Genomic DNA, 16,592 nt, shown 5'->3' with positions numbered 1-16,592 from the left:
TTTGTCCAAAAAGTCTTGGTTCCTTTTTTTGGAGAATGGTACTAGAAACAAGATCCGGGTGCTGGGTATGTTTGTTGCTACCGGAGTGTCACTGACTCTAGGTCCTCTCAGCTGAGACAGCAAGAAAGTGGTGTGTGTGTGTACATGCATATCTATACTTGCGCATACATATACCCAAAATACAGGTATCGACACATGTATGTACATACATGTATATAAATATATGCATGCCCATACATGTGTGTATATGCTTACACATGTGTTTACACATATCTATCAATATTTCTACATGTATCCATCTATATCTATATTTGGCTAAACATTAATTCACACTGATATCACCAACTCTAAACCACTGCCACCGGATGCTTCTAGCCACCTCTCGTGTGTGTCTAACCTCTCACTCCAACAGTGAGAAACCTGCCTCCACCCTCCAGCATCCACAAATTCATTAATTACAGTGTTTTCACAATTGTTAACTCTTAGCGCCACTGCAAAAAAGAGTACAGTGCTTACGAAAAGTTTCTTTTACTTTTACAGTCTCCATCCATCATTTCCAAAGTTACTTAGGTCACCCTCTTCAGTGAGGTTATTTCATATACTTGTAATACTGTTAGATTCTTTTGTCAGTCTACATTCCATCTTGGGATCCCCTGACCTCTTAAATTTTTTTTTTTTTTAATTTACAAACATGAAAGTTCACTCTCTTTGTTGTAAAGTTCTATGCATTTTAACAAATGCATAGTGCATTTTAACAAATGCATAGTGTCATGTATCTACCATTACAGTCTCATACAGAATAGTTTCACTCCCCTAAAAATTCCCTGTGTTTCTCCTATTCAGCCCTCCTCTTCCCACAAACCCTTGGAAACCACTTATCTGTTTACCATCTGGATGGTTTTGCCTTTTTCAGATGTCATATAAATAGAATCATATCGTATGTATTGTACCTTTTTGACTATATTCTTTCACTGAGCAATGTACACTTAAGACTCATCTATGCTTTTTCATGGCTTAGTAGCTCATTTCTTTTTATCACTAAATCATACCCCATTGTATATAGTTTGTTCATTCACCAGTGAAGGACATCTTACATGCTTCCAGTTTTTTGGTGATTGTGAATAAAGCTACTACCAACACTCATATGAAGATGTTTGTGGGATCACAGTTTTTCAATATCCTAGAAGTATGGCTGTTGGACATACGGTAAGAAATACCATACATAGCTCTGTAAGAAATTCAGGTCCACTTCTGTTCAGAAAAAGATTATATTTCTATGTATTTAGGCATAAAACATAAACAGCTGTGATGGGATTTATGACCAATTTTATTTATTTTTTACTCACTTTCATATTTTCCCAGGATGTTTTGAAGTAATTCAAGCAAGCAGTACATTTATAAACAGGGAAAAGTTAATTTAAAAAGTACAATTAAGTAAGAGAGTAACAGGAGTAAACCAAATCCAATGGCTCCGTGTTGCTTATCTTGTTTCACTAGACCACCAGCTCCTGGCCAGCAGGGATTCTCTGATACGAGCTTACACACTGTGACTGTTAAGGCATCACACAGACTGTGAAGCATTTCACTATAAAGAGATTCTCTGTTCTTTGCCTACAGCTGGTGTTCCCTGACATTTGTTTCAGGCTCTGTGTATCTCAGACTCAGGAGAAGTAATGGAACCCTGGTCAGCATGTGGGAGACCCAAATTCCTGTCAGTGTGCCTGAACTCCACTTATAATAAGGAACGTTCTGTTCTATTTTTATTTATTTTTAAATTTATAAAACCTCTTAGTTTCAGGTATACAGCTAAGTGATTCAGTGATATGTGTGTGTGTGTGTATATATATATATATATATATATATATATATATATATATATATACACACACATTCTTTTTTAGATTCTTTTCTATTATAGCTTATTATAAGATATTGAATATATTAATAGTTCCCTGTGCTATACAGTAGGTCCTTGAATTGTTTATCTATTTTATATATAGTAGTGTGTATATTTTAATCCCAAATCCTAATTTATCCCTCCTCCCCTTTTCCCCCTTGGTAACCATAAGTTTGTTTTCTATGTCTGTGAGTCTTTTTCTGTTCTGTAAATAAGTTCATTTGTATCATGTTTTTAGATTCCACATATAAGTGGTATCATGTGACACTTGTCTTTCTTCTGCCTTGTTTCTGAGACCAACCTTTAAACCTCATCTTCCAGTTCTAGTCACCAGATTCCTGTATTGTTTCTGGTCTAAGTGCCCTCAACTGTACAAATCCATAACGTATTAAAAAAAAAAAAAAAAAAAAGGTTTGCCTCCAATCAGGCAAGCCCTCAAATAATCTACTTATGAGGAGTTTTGTCAGCAAATGAAAATCTGCAGTATAACATCACACTCTGACATGAAGAAAAAAATGAAGCCAGCTCATTAAGTTTTAGACAATATATCTGTCATTTCCAGTTGTTTTAATTTTCAAAGAAGGAGGAACTTTGGCACCTATTATCATACAGAGTAAATAAATTAGATCTATTGTGAACGTGAAGCAGGCAGTTACAATGGCATCTTCATGTATCTATTATAATGTTGACAAGCTAAATAATACATCCCCCCCCCCTTTCAAAGAAGATGTATAAATTTTTTACGCCTGGTTATTTATTTCTATCTTTTCTGAATGACAGGTATAGAATCCATTGTCAAAATTACCAAGAACCTTTTAGAAACAAATCATGAGGCTGTTGAGTACTACACCTCTGTTAATACTAAGTATTAATTACTCACAAATAAAGTCTATAAGAAGAGACACTACTCAAAGCCCAGACTCTTGGAAACATTACCACAGTTTTTGATGTTCTCACCTCCAGGGCATAAATTATTAATTTTGGGTGAAGCTACCTCACTGACTTTGCCAATCGATGAGTGAAACTTATATGCTTTGGTTTTATTTTTAGCATCACAGGGGAGATAAGAGAGAAATACGAACAACCTGCAGAAAAGGCACATGACTGTATTATTGTTCTAGATACTCTTAATCAGTGGTGAGCCTTAGGTGGCCCTCTCACTTGTCACTCATTTCCCCCACTCCACTGTTGTATCTGGGCCACTTGGGTAAAAAATACCCAGGCTAAAACAGCGAGACAAATAAATCCAGTATCTAAAATGACCATGTGGATCAAACAGAATCAAGGTTTGAAGAGGGCTTCTTTCCATTGTCTATTTAAATATCATGGTATGGCTCTTGGAGAAGAGGCCAAATTTTTAAATATAGCTATAAGGTATACCTTATACCTTAATATTTAAATATAAGGTATAATTTTAAGTATAAGGTTTGTGTTTGCTGTACTTCCCAAAGTTAAACAGGGAACGTTTTGGAGGATAAATAAGAAGCTATGCTTCACAGGGCAGAGGAGATCAAGAGTAACTATGTTCAGCAACTTTTAGAAAACACTTTGCATCCAAGGAAGGCATATTTAAAAGCAATCACATTTTGCAACAATGCTGGGAAAAGGGAAGTCATTATCAACACCCTCAATCTTTAAATTAGATGAGCAGAGATCTGTTCTATTTATTCTGTAGCTGCAAACTGGCTAGAGAATGTGGCTATCTGTATACCAGAAATTAATGTGCTGGCTTGGAAAAAAAAAAAAAAACAGCTGAAACACACTAACTACCCAATAAACACTTCACAATGTGCTCCCTCAGCCTCCGCATCCACTCATTATTCATGTCACGTCTCTGTGCTTGGCTCCCACTATTCCTCCTGATCAAAATCCCTTTCCCCTCCTCATGTGCCAATGCAAACTCCTTTCGTTCAAGGCCCTGCTGCAGTGTTAGCTCTCTGTGAATCTCCTCAGATCTCCCAATCAGGGTCCACCATTCCATTCCCATTCTCCCAAAAGACTTCATTAGGGCCTCTACTGGAGACTTCCTGTGTACGTATCTGTGGCCCCTTGAGTTTCCTGAGTTACACTGGTGCCTCGTTAATCCTTTTTTTCCGTCAGCACCCAGACAATACCTAGCTGACAGTGAGAACTGAGTACATTGAAATAGGAATTTATTCAAGAGATATACTGTAAAAAACTAAAAATAGACTTATCACATGATCCTGCAATCCACTCCTGGGCATGCATCCGGAGAAAACTATAATTCAAAAAGATACATGTACCCCAATGCTCACAGCAGCACAGTTTACAATAGCCAAGACATGGAAGCAACCTAAATGTCCCTCAACAGATGAATGGATAAAAAGAAGATGTGGTGCGTATACCACCCCCCCAACACACACAATGGAATATCACTCAGCCATAAAAAAGAAGGAAACAATGCCATTTGCTGCAACATGGATGGACCTAGAGATTACCATATTAAGTGAAGTAGACAGAAAAAGACAAATATCATATGATATCACTTATATGTGGAATCTAAATTCCACAAATGAACTTATTTATAAAACAGAAATAGATTTACAGACATGGAAGACAAACTTATGGTTACCAAAGGGGAAAGGGGAGGAGAGAGATAAATCAGGAATTTGGGATTAACATATAAAAACTACTATTTACAAAATAAACAACAAAGACCTACTGTACAGCACAGGGAACTATATTCAATATCTTGTAATAACTTAAAATGGAAAAGAATCTGAAAAAATATATATACATGCATGTATAACTGAATCACTTTGCTGTATACCTGCAACTAACACAACATTGCAAATTAACTATACGTCAACTTAAAAAATAGTTATGAAAAAAAGAGAGATGCTGTACCAGGACCCTAACACCGTGTTCACCTGCATAAGGTCGTGTCAGTGTATTAGTATGGAAAAGAGAAAAAGCTATTTGAAATAGGGTTTCAGTCATGTTCTGCTATGCCTAGCTTTTGGGATGATTATAGTAGTTGCTCCAAAAACCACCTTCGATTCATTGATTTCTGTATCTGTTGGGTACAGGTATCCCCTGCTTTTTCAAAGTTTGCTTTACACCACTTTGCTTTTACAAAAGAATGAGTACCTGTTTTTGCTAACCGAAAGAAATGTGAAGAGGAGTTTTGCTTTTAGGAAAAAAGGCAAAAAGCGAAAATAGCATGCAGCGTTTGTTTTGCAGGAGCCATTATAAAGGCAGTGCATTCCCCCAGCAGTGAGAGTGGCACTACCATGCTCCTTCCCCAGAAACTACACTCAGAATCTCAGCATGACGCTGCTGTACCTGTGAACTGTGTCTGTGGGTGTCTGTGCTTTACCTCCATTTATTTTGTGCATCCGTTAGCAAGATGTGTCCGAAGGTAATTGCTTCTTCACTTTGCACCATTCCAGGTTACGGGAAGTTTCCTAGGAACACTACTTTCGGATAGCGGGGGGAACCTGTGTACACTTTACTATTGCCCTTTCTCCGTGAGAGAATGAAGTGTGCTATGATGATATAAGTCTTTCTTCGAGGGGACTAGGTATTAACTCTTACTTAGAACCAGAAGAATGTTGTTCCTTAACTTTGTTTCCACCATGAAATAGCAACTAACCTCAGAAACGAATCTAAGTGTCCTTTTAACTAGTGACAACAATAACCACTATAATTTGTGTTGGACTTTATGTTTACAAAGCACTTTGTGGGTATTCTTTTATTCTCATAACATTCTGTTCCTGAATTAGGAACTCTGCTTCTGTTCAACACTTAAAATTTAGACGGTTGATTCAACAAATCCCTCCTCCTTAGTGAATTAAACTCTACTCCTGTTCTTCTCTAAAATAAACTACCACAGTGCCAGGAGAATCTGTAATACCCTGAATGTGCCTGGCTCAAGTAACACAAAAATACTAGTTGGATAAAGAATGTTTTCCAAGATCAGTGAAGAGACAGAATTCTTCCCTCCTGTTCTGTCTGTGCCGCAACAAACAAAAGAGAACGATGCCGCCAGAACTAAAGCTCACATGAGCTGTTTTTCTCCTCAGAAACTAAAAGGTTCTGGTCAGGTAGATCGTGTCTGAGATCCTTATGCTGTTTCTCTAATTATCTGGAAGAACCCGAGGCTGGTGCCCATGTCCTATGCATGCGAGAACAGGAAATGAGAATGAGACCACTGAGTTAAAAGCAGGGAATCCTGGGGATGAGTCTTGGGCTTAAGTGATGTTTATGAAGCTGCTCTAGGAAGAGGTTTCTCTCGTCTAAAACAGATGCTCTCGGGAGCATCTTCACCCCCTACCTTCACTTTGGTTTGGGAACCCTCAACCTTCTAGAATGTCCGCAACCCAGGAAGTAACTCCTTCAAGTCCAAATCCCACTTCTTCCCACCTCCACAATTCATTCCAGCCCCAGCCTGAGCTCACATCCAACCTGCACCTTGAAGGAGGGAGGGGAGGGGAAAGGAGGTGCTTTGTAGAGCTTGACCCTTTGTCTGTAATATCAGCTTTACCCTTGTCAGTTTATTTTACCTTATTCTCAAGAGTGCTAGGAATGTATAAATGACTTGGGAAACTGGGACAATTCAATGTCACGGTCTTTTGCATTATCTGGTTTCCAAAAATAATTACTTGACCTTCCATGTGAGATGAGCACTCAAAGATAAACAGTCACTCCTAAGATCACCAAGAACAACCTTTAAACCGAAAAGTCAGTTTGCTATTATATTAGCTGCTCTGCAGAGTCATAGGATAAGTAAACATGGTCGTATCTGTTAAAAAGAAGAGTTTAAATTGACTCTTAGAGGGTTCCTCATTAGAGAACATCTAGATGGCAATTATAAATCTTAGCATAATAAACATTATTGAGTCAAAGTTTACAATGTTCATTCACATGACTTGTTCCTCACCGGCATACTCGAGAAAGAGTGATACGGTGACTGTGGTCTTGAGCACTTAGCTTTCCTACTGATCTACAGGTACTGAGTGAAATTGCAGACTGTTCTCTGGTTTGTTTCAGGCTGTCAATCAATCCAATGCTTTGGAGAACATTAGCCCCCTCCAGGGGACTGCTTCAACCACAGCACATTCTGTGGGTCAGAGCCACTTCCCAGTTTTCACCAGCTGAATGCCACTGCTCCAAAGAGAGCTCTGGTAGGTTGCTGGAAATTTTCCTCTTATCAAAGATGTCTCCTAATCTCTAAGTCTTCATTTCTCCAACTGGATGTCCTGACATTTATTGGAAATGTAATGTACCGGAGATAGGTATGGGAGCTCTCACAAACTCAACAGGCGGGAAGAGGGTGTACCTAGAGCTTGATTCATTCTCCTTTTCCACTAAAGCCCATTAGAATGCTCTATTTCTTATCCTGTCACTTGATTGTACTCAGGAATTGGTGAGTTAGACAAGCATGTCTCAACTCAGTCTTCAACTCTATGGATAATACTAAAATCAAAAGCTCACCCAGGGGGCTTCCCTGGTGGCGCAGTGGTTGAGAATCTGCCTGCCAATGCAGGAGACACGGGTTCGAGCCCTGGTCTGGGAGGATCCCACATGCCACGGAGCAACTGGGCCCGTGAGCCACAATTACTGAGCCTGCGCGTCTGGAGCCTGTGCCCCGCAACAAGAGAGGCCGCGACAGTGAGAGGCCCGCGCACCGCGATGAAGAGCGGCCCCCGCTTGCCACAACTAGAGAAAGCCCTCGCACAGAAACGAAGACCCAACACAGCCAAAAATAAATAAATAAATAAATAAATTAATTAATTTAAAAAAAAAAAAGCTCACCCAACCATGATATGTCTCATTTGATAGAAAAGTGCCTTCTCATTTATACAAAGGTATCTGGAAATAGTGAGTCAAAAACTATTATAATACGTGTAAATCTAGGAAATACATACAAAACCCCAAACTCAAACCCAAAAACCCCCCAAAACAAAAAACCAGTGTCAAGTGATTCATTAACTCCTAAGAGAGGACAGCTTAAGAATGACAAATGTTAATCAAGGAAAAAATGACAATGTCTTAGCGTGTAGTGAGAGGAGCACTTCAAAACTATGTCTTTTATTTGTTTTTGGAGAGGGAAGGGGACTGAATAGTGCCAAGACTGGAGTAATTTACCCTTAAATTATTTATATGCAAAACTATTAACCTACATAAAATGAAGCTGGATGATCCTTGAGCTTCCTTGAACTCCTTGAGCTTGCCTGCTGTTAATCAGATATCAGAGAATGGTGAAAAACTGAGGGTGTTTAAGATAATGAGAAAATGACAATCCTACTTATTTATTTAACATTACAGATCCCCAGGTATGCAAGTAGTTACTGGAGTTTTGTTATTATTATCCCCTTTAAAAATAAATTTTAAATCACACAAATAATATACTCACATTTTCCTTAAAAAATTAAAAATATTAAATTTTTAAAATATTTTTTATAAGGATAAAAATCCCCTAACCACCACACCCGATCCTTTCTCATCCTTCCCACCTAATCCAACTCCACTGTTGACAATAGCCAACATCTGCATTTTCTATGCCAGCAACCGTGCTAAGAGTTTACAGGAATATCTTTTTAATTTTCACAAATTCCTGCTAAAGTGGGTTCAATCATTATCTCCATTTTGCAGAGGAGGAAACTGAGTCATGGCACACTTATGTCCCCCATTAACTCAGGTGCCCACTCTTAGTAGTTCGGGACACATCCATCCGGGGTTTTCTATGGATCCCTGTACATTTATGAGTACTCATAGCACATGTAGGGTGTTGCTGTTTTGTTTCATTAAAAAACCTTAAATGGTGTCATACTATACATATCCAATCTACAATTTGCCTTTCTCCCTGACAGTTCATAAATTCTAACTCATTCTTTTTAATTGCTGTCTAGTGTACTACAGCTGTAGCATTCTTCTAGCGACAAGCATGCAGGTTATTTTTGATTTTTCACTTATAGAAACGATGCTGTAGTGAAAGTCTTGTGCAAGCTTTCTCATTCACAAGGGCAGCTGCTTGGGTGGATATCAAGATATGGAAGTACTGGGTGATGCTGAGCGCATGTTTAAATTTTAATAGATACTGCTACATTGTCCTCCAAGATAGGTACCACTAGTATGTAAATACATATTTTCCTATGACCATGCCAAAATCTGATATTATCAATCTTCAAATTTTTGCCAAGCTAAGGAATCATGTTTTAATATGCATTTCTCTGATTACCATAAAGGTTGTGTTAGGCAACACCATCTGGACTGGTAATTAAATGATAAAGTGAGTTAAAGTAGGGCAACATAAAATATGTATATGTACATTAAGCGTATTATTTATTTTAAAATACATAGATGTGCATTCCCCCTCCCATCTTTTGACACAGGAACAAGGCTTCTCAAGTAAGGGATCACTGACTGGGGCTCTACATATACTTTCTGCATTAAGCACACCCTTATAATGTACATCTAAGATAATGTAACCACACCCTTATAATGTACATCTAAGTGAGAACGTAAAAGCCTTGTGAAATAATCTGAGTGCAGAATTTAATTTAATTTAACCGCAAGTTTTTAGTAACTGCCTTCATCAAGATTTTCCAAAGCATTTAATTTAATTTTCACAAAAACAGCTCTCTTTCCACACCTGTGTTTCATTGGTTTACATATTACCTAACTAAATTACATAATTACAATGACATGCAACCAGTATAAGCAGGTTTGGAAACCATCGCACTGGCGCTTGGAAAACACACATTTAACTGAGACAGCAAAAGCACAGGGGTATTCTAGAGAGTAGTCCGCCAGCCATTCTGTGAGCCCACCCTGGACTGAAGTCAGCATCTTTCAGAGGGGTTTGTGAGAGTCTTCTAACACAGCAGGTTGGGTAAGAGAGTAGCCACTGTACTAGTGATGTGGAACATCTTTTCATATGCTTATTACCCAATATCCTCTACTGTGAACCATCTGTTCATTTCATTTACCTATTTTTCTGGTGGATTAGCCTTTTCTTAATTATTTACAAGTGTTCTTTAGAAATCTCAGTACTAATCCTTTGTCTTTTATGTCATAAATATTTTCTCCCAGGATGTTGCCTATCTATTAACTACTTTTCTGTAGTTATTCTGTCTTGCAGAAGTACTTAATTTTGATCTAATGAAATAAACTATTTTTCTTTCTTTTTTAAATAAATTTATTTATTTATTTATTTTTGGCTGCACTGGGTCTTCGTTGCTGAGTGCGGGCTTTCTCTAGTTGCGGTGAGTGGAGACTACTTTTTGTTGTGGTGTGCGGGATTCTCATTGTGGTGGCTTCTCTTGTTGCGGAGCACGGGCTCTAGGGCGTGGGCTTCAGTAGTAGTGGCACATGGGCTCAGGAGTTGTGGCTCGTGGGCTCTAGAGCGCAGGCTCAGTAGTTCTGGCGCATGGGCTTAGCTGCTCTGCGGCATGTGGGATCTTCCTGGACCAGGGCTTGAACCCATGTCCCCTGCATTGGCAGGTGGATTCTTAACCGCTGCGCCACCAGGGAAGTCCCACTATTTTTCTTTCTTCATAGCTTTTGCTTTCTGTGTCTTAAGAAAGCCTCCCCTGCTTTGCTAAGATTCTAAACATATTCTCCTACGTTTTCTTCTAATACTTCAATAATTTTATAATTCCCAGATTCCAGATGAGGAACTTGAAGTTCAGAAGTTGCAGATATTTGACCAAAATTATAAAGCTAGAAATAACCTGGGATCCATATTGATATATAATTATATATAATCTCCAAAGCCAACGCTACTACTTTATACTACCTTCCTGAAGAAGGAATTAAAGTCTGAGAGAAGTAAAGTGAAATACATGGATGTCCAACAGTGGTAAAAATTGGATGAATGCACATGTTTGTACTGAGTACATAAATGGTTGACATATAAATGACACATCATCAGCCACAGAAAACCAGCACAATCTCTTCCACCCACAGAAACTGTGGTGAATAGTATTTAGATGTCCCAAGTGACTGGACATCTAAATACTATTGAGCAACTACTAGGTACAAAGTAATAGTTGGACCTCGAGGTCCAACTTCTCTTATTCATACATTCCTCCATCCACATTGAAGCAAACAAAAATATACCGAACACCTAGCATGTCCCAGGTAACAAGCGCCACACACTCATAGATGTGGACTTTGCTAGACTCCTTCGCATGGATAGTGTGCAAGTTCCTAAAGCCTTGCTTGCTCAAAAGCAACCTCTACATTCGCAATGTACCTTGAGTTGTGGTCATTTAGGTCACATGCCTTCTATGTGCTACCAGAAAGTGAGCCCACTAGGGTGATGAGATTTACATTATGCGCCTCTGCATCCCCCAAAGCACAGAGCCTAAGGCCCTGACAGTACAGGTGTTCTGTTACTGCAGTTATTACATTGTCATGTGATGGATGCTTCACTTCCTCTCTTGTGGACCACATTTGATCTTTTAAGGGTGGGCAAGAATGAGTAATGAATAATGAATGAATGAATGAACACTTTGTATTTTCATCAAACACAGCCTTCTTAGTGGTTTTATCTTTTCATTGAGGTCACTATTTATTCTCACCACTACCGGTCATCTTTCCAGGTGTCACAGTCTTGTTATTACCATTATCTCCTGACTCCTCTGTCTTCCTTTAATACCTATAATAAGCTGTCAAATCTTGTTCCTTCTATTGCAACCTTGCCTAGACCTTTTCTATTCTCCCTGCCACTACCTTGGTTCAGGTTCACTATCTCTTGCAAAAACTATTATGAATGATCTCCCACCCAGGCTCCCGATACTACTCCATATTACACCTGCTGATTCCACATAAACTTTCCTGAATCATAATCTCATTCTGACAATCCCTTGCTTAAAAACTTCAAAGGCTCCCATTAATCCACTGAATTGATTTTGGACCTCTCAGCTAGACATCAAAGCTCTGTGTATGACCCCATCTACGTTTTGCCTCTAATTTCCCGCTGTTCTCCTACTGATGCCTTCTCCTGACCCCTCCCGCTCCCCAATCAAACAGGACCATGTGCTTTTTATTAAATACGTTTTGTGTTTTCCATCTCTGTTACTTCAGCCTGGGGCACTCTCCCTCATTCTATCCTTTGAGGCTCATTGTAAACACCAGCTCTTTCATCAAGTAGGTCCTGATGCCACAACAGACAAGATATCTGCCTTCTTTGATATCGGCAGCTCTTTGTGTTGTCTTCTTGGAATCAATCTTGTTTTATTTATCTGCTTTATTTATAGTCATTTGGCACTTACCTTGTTTACTGCAATACAAGCGCCTTGTGGTAAGGGTCAGTGGTTTCCTTATTTTTGTGTTTATCTGCAGAGTTTGGGACAGAGCCTTGTACACAGAGGCACCCAGTAAGCTACTGGTTGACCTGAACAGTTCCCTCAACTTTACTGTAAGCTCCTTGACTTTAAGTACACTGTGTCTTTCAACACAAGTAAGGGCCTTGTGCATAACAGGTACTCAAAACATACTTGTTTAAGTAATTTCATGGTTCCAGAGCAAGATTTTTCAAAACAGATGGAACACTGGCATTAACCTAAAACATTCACTTAAATCTCTCTCACCAATTAACGTAAAAGAAAAAGAAAAGGAACACTGACTCTAACGTTCATTATTCTTTCCTTTCGTTTTATGTGATAATGCCTAACTCTTATTAGGTACTTATCACGTACCAGGCACTGCACTCAAAGTTTTACAACAATCGCCTCGTGTAATCCTCCCAAGAGCACCATGAAGCACTGTCTTTTTCCCCAATGGATGGGCGGGAGGTTTAGAGAAGTGAAGTAACTTGATCCTGCAATGAGTAAGTGGCAGAGCTGAGATCTGAATCCAGGCAGTTTCTGCCTCCAAAAAACCCATGGTTGTCACCATCATGCCATATGCCTTGGTTATGTTTGCCAACCCTCTTAATTTCAACAGTTTGGGTAAAAAAAAAAAATCTTTAAAAAAATACTTCAAGCTACATCTTAAAATCATTCTTTGAAACATAAGAACATCTTGACTCTCAGATTATTTTAATGGACGTAAAAATAAAGAATTGTTAAGTCTATCTCATCCACCTTCCAATGTAAGCTTCAAATTTAGGAGGCTGTTTTCTCCAACGGTATGCATGGTCAGTACTTGGTTATGCATGCCCCCAAATGGAGGTGACAAAGGTAACATACTTCCAAATAACTGAAAATCATTTAATTTTGGAACGCAGTCTAGAAATCTCAGAACCAAAAATAACCATTTAGTCCCCATTCTCCTTGTAAGTCTTCATATACTTGAAAACTCCTCTCGGTGGCCTGGACTCTGATTCGCTGGCAGAGTAAAGGGGTGTGGGGTTGACATAGATAATCCATGAGTAAATAGGCCAGAATTGCTCTCTTTTTGAATCTCCATTCAGTCTGCATGGAAAAGCACTAGTGCCAATTCTGACCACAGTGCTGAAAAAGAATATACTAGCACCAAGGAGCTGATAGACTATGAAACTGAGAGAGAAGGAAAAAAGTTGTACTGGCCCTAAATATGATGAGATCAACACTGAGGAAAAACTCACAAGCTGTAAGATAAAAGTCATTGCTTTCCTTAGGATTTCAGAGATGCAAGCATGTGAAGTAGAGATGGACGCTAGTAGTTACATCTAAGAAAGAGCCACCAGCAGACTGGTCACCAATGTCTCTTTAGCCTCCAATGGAAACACTATTACTAAAGATGAGATTCATAACTTAAGATGAAATTATATCAAGCAAGGACAAACTTTGTTCAATAAAATACAGTAGAAAACTGACTACTGATGTTTCAACTACTCAGATCTTCTATTTATCTATTCAAAGCAAAAAAAAAAATTCATGTAAAAAGTCTGATAATATTAACTTCACTATTTAGTCATAGCTACCTTTTCTGGATTTAAGTATTGATGTTAAAATATACCACAGGTATGATGAACCTCTGTGACTTGAGGGATACCTTAAAATCCAAATCCCATTTATAAAGCAAAATTTTATCAGAGTATTTTTCACTCCTTTAAAATGATCTAAAATACTCAGTTGTTGATACTTGAGTTTTTCAAGTTGTAGATCATATGTTCAGAAAAGAATAGAGGAAAAAGAGTGAGGCTGTTATGTTCATTAGTGTATCATGGAAAAATGACAGCCTTAAATACTCATGAGCACTGGTGAATATTCTGCCGACTCCCTCTGCTGCCACAGAAATCAGAAAAACAAAAACAAAGCACATAACGGAAAAAGGAGTTTAAGTCAAGTGAAAATATTTTATGACATTGCAAACTTCTTAAAAAATACATTCACTCAAACATGAAAAAAATAGCAAGCAATTAATCCCAAAATAAAAGAGAAAAACAATTCTGCTCCAACATAACTGAATAAATGCATATTCTTAACAATCTGTAATCTCTTAAGAAATCAGCTAATATGATAACTTACTAAGTTTAAGAGATGGAATATTAAGGTGGAACATGTATATTGATTTGTATTAGAGAAAGACGTTCCAACTATCTGCTTCAGATCATTAGAATTCTCACGTTAACTCAAAACCCACAATACCTTAACAGTGTGAATGTGAAGTACAAATTTGATAAAGACCTACCTTCAAAGTACCTTATTTTCCTTTGAAAGGCAACTTCCTTAACAACACTACATATCGAGAATAATGAAACTTAGCCATTCACTGTGATCTGGACACGAGTTAAAGGATGCAGAGAAAAAGAAAAAAGGTAATGGTCCCCACCCCCCATAAAACTCATTCCTACTTTATGCTTTTTCCTTTAAATTTAACCATTTTGAAATACTAATAATTTTGCTACATTTCCCCTGAAACATTCTCTATGAAGATTAAAGAAGAGCTTGTTCAAAAACAAACAGGATACAGGAGTACTGGTACAGCTTCCAGGCAAGCTATAAATAGCAACGGCATTTTCAAGAAATCTCGTGCCAGTGTGTAAGCTGCAGTTTAAACATGCAGTGCAGATTTTATTATAATGCTGTCACCAAAATTCATTGTTATACAAGAAATTCAATGCTTACCAAGTTTTCTTGGTTCCTGGCTGCTATTTTTTGCTCCTCTTCTGCCCCATTTTTCATGTATTTGACCTCTTCCACCGGTTTGATCCTATACTCATCTGAGTGCCAAAAAAGAAAAGACATTTTACAACTTTTTTCACAATGGGAGAAAAGTGTCAGTAAGAAAAGCCCAACAGCATAATTTGTTAGAGCCTTTTCCCTGCGGCCTTTCTATGTGGTTCATTTGAAACAATCTGGAAGAAGCTTAACCAGCCTCTTTTTATGAGGCGCTCTCCTCTGTCTACTGGGAAAAGCTCAGCACCACGAAGGCAGCTAATGAAAGTGGCACTGCCTGGTCCTTTCACAGAGAGCAGGTGGTGGCAGAAGAAACAGAGGTTATTCCATATCTAAAGCCTATTCGGAAATTTATACGCATTAGGGCATATCACATAATGGTTTAAGGAGATTTTTCTCCTTGAGAATATTAGTTCAAAATGCCTGTGGCAGCAACGTTATGCAGTACGTTCACACCTGAATTTCTTTCTTTTGGAAAAACAAAGTAAGACTAAAGAGCTTAACTGACCAACAAATAGATATAAACAATTGGAAATTGAAATTTTCCTGTTGGTGATCCCCATATTAAATGTGGAACAGTCTGCAACGATTTCATATGATACATACAGACTTTAATCTCTCTGTAAAGTCACACACATGAAGAGCCATAATATCACACGGCTCTAATTGGTAGGTATATCTATCACTCAAGGCAGGAGACTATAGTGGGCCATGGACGGGACCTGGACTTTGCAACAGCCAGAGAGAGAGTACAACAAATTCCAGTATCAAAATACATCATAGGACAAACTTGGGAAAACTTGCAATTAAAGCTCCTCTCCAGGGTAGAGGTTTGGTGATGACAATGATGACATATTCACCAGATTTCTGTCAACAGGAAATGACATGACTTGGGCATGTCAAGGTCAAAAACAGGTGTGACTTTGAGTCATCTTTAGTCCAGTGTATTGGAAAAATCACAGACATTATGGAATTAGAAAATTTCATCAACCAACAAACTGATGATTGCCTAGCATATGACATGGAATAATGTCTATAAAAGGCTACCTAATAGACAGATGTCTATCACTAGGAAGTTGCAATATATTTTCTTACTGCCTGTGGTTAATTTGCTACAATGACTATATGCTTATATAATTTCTTGCCTTACTATTTATAATACCATTTCCTATATAGTTTCAGGCTTCCTCATACTATCCCTTAACACGCTACCCCCAAAGATGTTTGTTACAGTAATATTTCTTCAAGTAATTATGCTGTTCCAATGTTTCTCAAAATTATCATCCTTATGAAAGTAATACATTTGCATATATCTGAATAAAGACTCCATGTTCACAGCTGAGCCAATTGTTTTTTCCATCTGACAATTCAAGGTAGTTATTGATTCTGCTTCTTTCTAAAGAAATTAGAAAGACTGGTATGAGGTTACAGTAATGAGTCCTTTAGGAATACCATGTCCTAAATGTATTAACAAGTTAATCAATGGGTTTTGATCCACAATTACAAAATACAGAATTTCACATTCCAATTTGGTATTCAGAAGAGAAAAAAATAAGAGTAAATTAATAAATTTGGCACATTTAATTAAGGATTATTTACTCAGAAGTTGGAAAAGCACT

The 16,592-nt window shown here is 38.1% G+C and overlaps 1 protein-coding gene across 3 annotated transcripts in view; it reads right to left on the bottom strand.

The window, feature by feature from the left end:
• The window catches only part of C1H1orf21 (chromosome 1 C1orf21 homolog), a 237,574-nt gene that overhangs the window by 98,937 nt on the left and 122,045 nt on the right, over window positions 1-16,592 (bottom strand). For all 3 annotated transcript variants that reach the window (XM_059937751.1, XM_059937754.1, XM_059937743.1), the window contains one exon: window positions 14,923-15,017. In XM_059937751.1, the coding sequence (XP_059793734.1) occupies window positions 14,923-15,017 (95 nt within the window). The remainder of the gene's footprint in view (window positions 1-14,922; window positions 15,018-16,592) is intronic.

The sequence above is a fragment of the Balaenoptera ricei genome, chromosome 1 (assembly GCF_028023285.1).
Source record: "Balaenoptera ricei isolate mBalRic1 chromosome 1, mBalRic1.hap2, whole genome shotgun sequence".
NCBI classification, from domain to species: domain Eukaryota; kingdom Metazoa; phylum Chordata; class Mammalia; order Artiodactyla; family Balaenopteridae; genus Balaenoptera; species Balaenoptera ricei.
Note: the sequence above shows the minus strand (reverse complement) of the source record. Positions and strands in the feature narration are given on the sequence as shown.